The sequence below is a fragment of the Marmota marmota genome, unplaced genomic scaffold (genome assembly GCF_001458135.2).
Source record: "Marmota marmota marmota unplaced genomic scaffold, marMar, whole genome shotgun sequence".
Lineage (NCBI taxonomy): Eukaryota > Metazoa > Chordata > Mammalia > Rodentia > Sciuridae > Marmota > Marmota marmota.
Window position 1 is genome coordinate 67227715 of NW_026000174.1, and position 7703 is coordinate 67235417.

At 54.8% G+C, this 7703-nt stretch overlaps 1 protein-coding gene across 7 annotated transcripts; it reads right to left on the reverse strand.

Moving 5' to 3' along the window:
* Nucleotides 1–587: 587 nt before the first annotated feature.
* Batf2 (basic leucine zipper ATF-like transcription factor 2) lies at nucleotides 588–7062 on the reverse strand. Of its 7 annotated transcripts, XM_015478225.2 has the most exons (4): nucleotides 6814–7062; nucleotides 5391–5495; nucleotides 2713–3281; nucleotides 588–2503 (listed from the first exon to the last, which is right to left on the reverse strand). In XM_015478225.2, the coding sequence occupies exons 3-4, from the start codon at nucleotides 2785–2787 to the stop codon at nucleotides 1823–1825; spliced, it is 756 nt and encodes a 251-aa protein (XP_015333711.1). In that variant the 5' UTR covers nucleotides 2788–3281; nucleotides 5391–5495; nucleotides 6814–7062; the 3' UTR covers nucleotides 588–1822. The 7 variants fall into 7 exon arrangements, with proteins under 7 accessions (XP_015333711.1, XP_015333710.1, XP_015333709.1 ...); XM_015478224.2 differs by lacking the exon at nucleotides 2713–3281 and having other exon boundaries at nucleotides 588–2500; nucleotides 6814–7059; XM_015478223.2 differs by lacking the exon at nucleotides 2713–3281 and having other exon boundaries at nucleotides 6814–7058.
* Nucleotides 7063–7703: the final 641 nt, after the last annotated feature.

The following is a 7703-nucleotide window of genomic DNA, read 5'->3' on the forward strand; positions in this document are numbered from 1 at the left end:
ATGGTACCCAGACAGGTGCTTGAACATTACTCTATGTATTTCTGCTGAGTATATTTTTGGATGAGAATGACATTATTATGAGTAAAGCAGACGGCCCTCCATGGAGGTGGGTGGGCCTCAATCAATCAGTCGAAGGCCTAAATAGAACAAAAAAGGCTGATCTTCCCAAACGAGTGAATTCTGCAGCAGAGGCCCTTGAACCTGAACTGCAACACCAGTTCTTTCTTGTGTCTCCAGCCTACCAGCCCACCCTGCAGATTTTGAATATCTTAAACTACTCCCCCCACCATGGATATGTGTGTTTATATGTACATAAATACATACACACACACATACACAGACACACATGTATATGCACACCCTATTGGTCCTGTCTGCTCAGAAACACCAATGCACTTGAGCAAGTCCAGCTCATCTCTGGGCCTGTTTCCTCACCTGTAGTATGAGAGGAAGATCAGATTAGGGGGTTCATGAGGGATTTCCCACCTCTAAGATTCTAGACCATTCCTTCTTCTTCCAAAGGACCTTTTAATTTCTGCAGCATAGACCACACCCAGAGCTTTAAACAACTAGCCTAAGCAAAAAAGGAGTGGGGAAACACTTTTGAATTTATTTGCCATCAAATGTGCCAAGACTTGTGCCCAGCACCTGGGGGTGTGTTAAATCCTGACATAGTGTCTCAGCTACATGTGTGAGAGTCTGGGTGAAGAGTCATCTCCGAGTGCTTGTCCTGGAGAGCGAGGGACACCCCCTCTCACCTAATCTGATTGCCCTCTCCGAGCAGACACCCCAGCTGAGCTCCCACCTGGTCTCAGGCTCCTGCTCTGTGCTGCCATCAGTCCCTTCCCAAGAGCCAGGAGGAAGCTGCTTCAGGGGGTCTGAGGGTAACCAGGCCTGGGGGTGCGCAGGGTCCTGGTGCTGCCAGAGAAGACACCAGCCCCACCGTTGCTAGGTTCGAGTGCAGGGCCGGCCCCCGGTACTTCCCTCGGTCTCTCTTCCTGCTCTTGGGGCGTAAGATGAATGGATCACTGAGGTCCACCGGCCAGGCCTTGGGGAAGGGGAGGCGGGGAGCTACCTGGGATTAGCCAGGAGAGTGGCCCTGCAGAGTCTCCCCCAGGCCTCAGAATGGCTGTGGGTACAGCCTCTGGAAGTCCCAGAGGGGCCGCTCCAGAACTCCATCGGCTCCAACTCTCAGTGGTTTCTCGGCACTGGAAACACTACTGGGATAATGCAAGCGTCTTCTCCTGGGCTTCTGGGCTTCTCCTCGCCCACTGTGAACTTTGGATTGTCCACAGCCAGGGCAGCGTTTCTGGGACAGCCGGGTTTTTGCCATGGGAACTGGACAGCAGAGGGGAGAGCCCTCTCTGCTCCCAGCAGTAAACCTCCTTATACCAGCCCTCAGTTTTCAGGACTTCAGACCCGTGGGCCCTGGTCCGGGATCTTACCAGGACAGCAGATGATAGTGTTTCGAGTCTCAAGAAAGGCTGCGTGAGAAACTAATAAAAATAAAAATAACAAATTAAGACAGGCTGTGTAATGTTCAACATGTCGCTTGACTTCTCTGAGTCTCTGCTTCCTTATTTGAAACAATGGAATGGCCGTCTCTGTTTCATAGGTGACTGGGAGGTTGGAATGACATATTGGTGGTGGCAGGGGCTGCGGCAGCGGTAGGCTGTCAGCGATGGCTTCCTTTTCCCCAGGGGAATCCTGGCCCAGCTGGTCAACCAACAAGGAAACCTTCCAACAGCAGCAAAGGAGGCACCTGGTTGCCGAGGCTGCTTCCTGGGCCTAAGCAAGAGGCAGCTCCGTTCCTGGGAGCAGGTTAGAAGTGGACTTGGGCAGAGGAGAGGAAGGGGAAGGCCAGGAGGGGCTGAGGGCCGGGCTCCACTGCAGGCCCTTGCCAGTCTGGGGCTGAGAGAACAGGCTCCCTCCTCTGCAGACACGCAGGCCCTGGAGCAGCTGAAGGGTTGTGGGGAGAGGACCCCAGTCCTCCCCTGATGGGGTGCTCCGGCCCCAGGGGCTGTGGAGGGGCAGGCTGGGCTGGAGGGCTGGGCACGAGGGCACCGAGCTTGGAGGAAGTCTCCAACGGGCCAGAGCCAGTGGGTGAGGCAGACAGGTCAGGCCTGAGGGACAGTTGGGCAGGAGGTGCAGTCCCCATGGCCGGGCCAAGGGACAGCAAAGGCAGAAGGGGTGGGAGAAGGCCAGGGGAATCCTGAGAGTGTGGACCTGGAGAAAGTTGCTGAGCTGGGGAAGAGGAGACTGGAGTCTGCATCAGGCCCTTCTGCTTCAGGCAGCCATGTTGCCCACGGGCAGGGGTTTGTCCCAGGGGCTGCTGGGGCCAAGCCCAGCAGCCAGCAGGCTCCGGCGCTGGGCGGGAGGCGCAGTCCAGGCGGCACACACACTCATGCAGCTGCAGAGTGCGAGTCCACCACCCTAACTCAGCCTGCAGGGCCTGGATCTCCTTCCGCAGGGTGTGGTTGTGTTTCTCCAGGGTCTCGTACTGCTGGGGGAGAAGCAGTGGCCAGGAGGGGATGTCAGCCTGCAGCGGGGCCCGCGTGAGCCCCATCCCCCTCCAGGCTCCTCATGCCAGAGGAAGCTGCCACCTTCTGCATATCCAGGCTAGAGCCAGCCCTCTACCACGCCCCCATCCTGTACCCTGGCAGGGCACAGAGCTACCCCGCTCTCTGAGTCCCCTGAGCTGCACCCGCTTACCTGGATCTCCAATGGCTTCCTCATTGGTGTGCCCCCAACCACCCAATTCTCTTGGCCCCAAGAAGGCACTGTCATTAATTGGAGGCCGAAACCCTCCAAAGGCCCAAGACTCCAGGTTCCAAACTCCCCGTGTTGGCCCTGGACGCCAGCCTGGCAGCCCCTGCTCAAACCTCCAGCGCCATCTGTCCTGCCTTCTCTCCTGCTCCTTCTCCTCCTGTCCCTCAGATGGAATTTATTTCCTCAACATGTTTCCTGTCTCCTCTGCCTGGACACTCCTCGGCGCCACACCCTGTGTGAGTCCCAACGTGGCTTTCACGTGGCACCTTCCAAGTCATTCTGTCCTAGACAACTCAGGTGACTTAATGTCACCGCCAGGCCTCCCCGGGGCCCAGAGCTTGGCAACTGAGGCACCGAGGGATTCGGGGTTCAGTTTTCCAGGTTGACAGCACAGGTGTGCTCTGCTGGACATCTCTGAATCAGCCTTCAAAAGGTTCTGTTCTTCCAGACACCGGGTTCTGAGAATCTGCTGGGACAATCGTCCACTTCCACTTCCACTTCTAAATGGCCATCTGTGATGACAGCGATGTCAGAAACGCGGAAAGAATTTTATTTTCACGTTGAAGGCTGAGTAACGCCAACAGTTTCCTTCAGTCCCCTTTTGGGGACACTTGAAAAGGAGAAGTTGTAAGGATGTTTTGCATTAAAAACGTGCCTTAGGCCATGGACTCGAGAGTTCCTAAGGACCTCAACACCACCAGTGGTGGTTTCCATGGGTGGAATGGACACTTCTAGAACACATCACCAGGTCACCTAAACTCTCCAAAGCCTTCACCTGACCTCCAGGAATTGAGTCACTCATTCATTTATTTGTTTGCCACCTTCAGCCTGTTCAAATGTCACTACTCAGGGGATCTCCCTAGTTAATCTCCATCACCCACCGCCTCTCCCTTCCCTTTTCCGATTTATTTTCCCGCTTCAGACTTATCACCACCTAACATCTCCGACGCTTTATGGATCAGCTACTTGTACTCTGGCCTCTGTGAGAACAGAAGCTCCTGGAGGTGGGAGAGGGGCCTTTGTCTGGGGCTCATATCTCCCTCCAGGGCCTGGGGTGCAGGGAAGACACACAACAGCAGTCTCCACAAGGAGCAAATAGAGGACGCACAGTTTCCCGTGGTGCTCCTTGGTGCGCAGTCTGCAGGGGGTGCCCCCCACCCCAGCCAGTGCTCCACCTGCCCCTGGTGCATGTTCTGACCTTCACCCACTTGGAAAGCTCCTATGGAGCCCTCAAGTCTAGATCACCCTTCATCGCCTCTTTATGCCCCCAAGGCCACTCACAATAGTGTCCCTCTGAAATTAGGATGAGGTCACAATACCCATGTGACTGTGTTTAGAGATAGGACTTTAGAGCCAGGCATGGTACTGCATGCCTGTAATCCCAGCAGCTTGGGAAGCTGAAACAGGAGGATCACCAGTTCAAAGCCAGCCTTAGTAACCCAGCGAGGCCCTAAGCAACTCAGTGAGACCCTGACTCTCAATAAAATACAAAAAAAGGGTTGAGGATGTGGCTCAGTGGTTAAGTGCTCCTGGGTTCAATCCCCAGTACCAAAAGAAAAAAAGAAAGAAATAGGCCTTTTAGGAGGTAATTTAGAGTAAATGAGGTCATAAGGGATCTTACAGGATTGGTAGCCTTATAAGAAGAGGAAGGAGGACTGGGGATGTGGCCCTGTGGTAGAGTTCCCCTGGCATGCGTGAGGCCCTGGGTTTGAGCCCCAGCACCACCAAAAGAGGAAGGGAGAGAGAGAAGGGAGAGAGATGACTCTCCTCTCACATCTGTGGAAAAAGACCACAGCACCCCCAAGCACCCTGGCAGGAAGAGAGCCCTCAGCACAGAGAAAATTAACATGTACCTTGATCTTGGACTTTAGAAAATAAATCTCTGCGGGTTAAGCCTGCAGTGTATGCAGCCCCAGCAGATGGATGCGCTGCCCTACCCATGTGTCCCCACACTGCCTTATCATTTGCTGGATGGTGACTTGATCCCAGGGCCTCTCACCTGCTCTGCAGGCTGCGCTATACCCTGTTCTAGGTGATGGGCGAGTAGCAGGGAAAGGAATGGTTCCCTGCCCTTAGGGTGCCTAGGAGGGAGACAAGTCATGTATTTGGGATGTGGAACCGAGGGCCACTGCTGAGGATGGGTTAATTAATTAGTGGGTTATTTGGTTATGGTGAGAGTGGATTTGCTATAAAAGTGAGCTGTCTCTGCTCCATCTTGCTCTGTGATGTCCCCCGCCATGTCACTTGTGAACAGCAGGAAGGCTCTCCACACAAACTGGCATCATGCTCTTCGATGTCCCTAAACCAACCTCTTTTTTTTTTTTTTTTTTTTTAATTGTACTACTGGAGATTGAACCCAGAGACACTCTCCCACTGAGCTATATCAACAGTCCTTCTTGCTTCCTTCCTTTCTTCTTTCTTTTTTAACCTTGTGACAGGTTTCACTAAGTAGCTATGGTGGCCTTAAACTTGGCAATCCTCCTGCTACAGCCTCCCAAATTGCTGGGATCACCAGTGTGCACCACCGTGCCCAGCACAAACATCTTTTCTTTATGAATTATCTGGTCTGTGGTATTCACTTATAGTAACAGAAAGTTGTCTAAGATGGAGGGTGTCCCCACCTGGTGCAGGGCATCTGCCTTGTCTGTGTGCTTCTGCCGGCTACGCTGGGCAGCCACCCGGTTTTTCTGTTTCTTCTTCAGCTGCTTCTGACAATCTGGTGGGTCCTGCTGGGCATGGGACACAGGGCTCAGGGATTCCAGCAGGGCTCTTGCCCTCTGCTCTGGCCAGCCATTTGCAAAGCCAAGTTGTTCCCTTGGGGACTTGACCTGTCCTCCTTGAAGCCCCTCTTGCTCCTTCAGCACCCATACTCCTCTGCAGGCCTCGCACACCTCATAAGCTCTGCTCATAGAATATGTGGGGGCGAGGACAAGTAGGGAAGCTGAGGAGCCTGAGATTGAAACCTGGACAGAACTGGCTTCAAATGGCACATTCTCACGAGCCATGTCTCTCTGGGCTGGTCGCTCACTTCTCTGAGCCCGGTCACCTCCTCTGTGCAAGAGTGGCATTATGGTACCTTCTTCAGAGGCCACTATGAGGCGTGGAGAGAAACCCACAGGGCAGGCAGCTCGGAGCCAGAGCTGGGAGAGGTCAGCTCTGCTCCCAGAGTGCTCCCTGCAGTGCTCCCTGAGGGCGGGGGCCCTCTGTCTATGTCCTGCTCACATCCAAAGCTGATATCCACTCACTCCACAAAAATCTATTACTTATCTACTGTGTGTCGGCCGGACACGTAGCCAGGGGGACAAAACAGGAACCACCCCTGCCCCCATGTTCTAGCTGAGCAATCATCTGGGACGAATGAATGGAGAGTCCCTTTTGCCAGACCAATGGACTCCAAGGTTGTCAGCTGCGACCATCCCCAACCTGGGCACCTTGGAACTTAGGTGAACATTCACTCCAATGGCCCAGAGCTCTGGAAAGACGAGGCAACGGGGGCAGTGGAAGACCTCACAGCCCAACAGGCCCCCATCATTCTTCGGGGTGTTTTGTGGGTCAGGACCTCGGGCAAGACCCTGGCCTCCTTGGCCAAGGATTCTGGATCCTCAGCAGTTCCTGGCTCCAGCTCTACCCAGGCCACAGCCTCCGGTGCCTTCACGGCCACAGCACCCTCATTTCAGACTAGAGCCCGGGGAAGGACCCAGTCAGAGAAGAGGGGAGACCTGTGAGGGAACCCGTGGCTGCAGGGGTCATGGGAAGACAGAGACTGGAGGGACCACGGGAGAAGAGGTGGGTCTGGAGAGAGCCCGTGGGAAGTCCAAGTTCTAACCCCGAGGCTGCACCTGCAACTTGGGAACTGTCCCCCGATGGTTCAGGGGAGGAAATTCAGACTCAGAGAGGGCTTGAGTGGAGCCTGCCAGAGGTCACACAGCCCAGGAGCACAGAGCTGGCACGAGAACATCCCACCTCTTGCCCCACGGCCTGGGCCCTGAGACCCTCAAGTCCCCTCCCCCCCGTCACCCCCCACCCCTGCAGCCCTGTACTCACGGGCCCCATCAGCAGCACTTCTCTTCCACAGAGGTGCATGGCTGAGGCTCACACAGATCCTGGATGTCCCTCAGCAGCTGTGACCTCCCGGTGCCCTCTGGGGACCCAAGGAAGTGGCAGCTCTTTAAATCCCTAGTGACCACTCCGCCCCCAGAAAGCCCAGTTTCAGTTTCTCCTAAAGCCACCGGCTGCTCAGAATCCCTGGCTCAGGACTGCTCACGTGGCTGGAAGTTCCTGACATGAGCTGGCTTCCGGTTGGGCCCCTTTTCTGGGAGAAGGACTATGGAGGGTGGAGACTGGGAGAATGAAGGCCAGGTGTGGGGAGGGTGTTCTGAGGAGGGAGGGCGGGCTGCCAGGAACAGAGCCAGGGAAGAAGCCAGTGGGGCCCCAGGTTCACAGGGGGCTGGGGAGAGTCCCTGTGCTCCCTGGGGCACAGGTTCACAGCCCACAGCAGAGCAGTGCAATTGTGAGAAACTGAGTCACCCTCTCTGAGCCTCAGTTTCTTCATCTGTAAAGGGTGTGAGTTGGGATGGTACAAATTCCCAGGCTCAATGTAGGAACTACGGGGGGAGAATATGACTCCCCCGATCCTCTGAGGTGGAGTCCAGGTGGGTCTGTAAAATCAAGCAATGGACCTTAAATAAATGGATGTTACTGTTTCCATAGATCAGACCTAGGGACTAGGAGCCCAGCTTCCAAGCTATGTTTGCAAATCTGTAAAGTGTGGATAACGATTTTGTTGTGAATAGATGAGTTAAGGCAGGTGAGTTGCCTGAACCCAGGCCTGGTGCAGAGAGTGAGACCTCGACCTTTGCATTTATGAAACCCTGGGAGATTCGAAACTGTGTTTATCACCAGGCCTAACAGTCCCAAGCATCCAGTTGTGTGAA

Coding starts and splice junctions, on each gene's coding strand:
- Batf2 (XM_048789115.1), bottom strand. CDS start 5,837: ATGCCACTCTTGCACAGAGGAGGTGACCGGGCTCAGAGAAGTGAGCGA. Junction 2,504..5,390: donor AGGCAGATGCCCTGCACCAG/GTGGGGACACCC, acceptor CTTCTCCCCCAG/CAGTACGAGACCCTGGAGAA.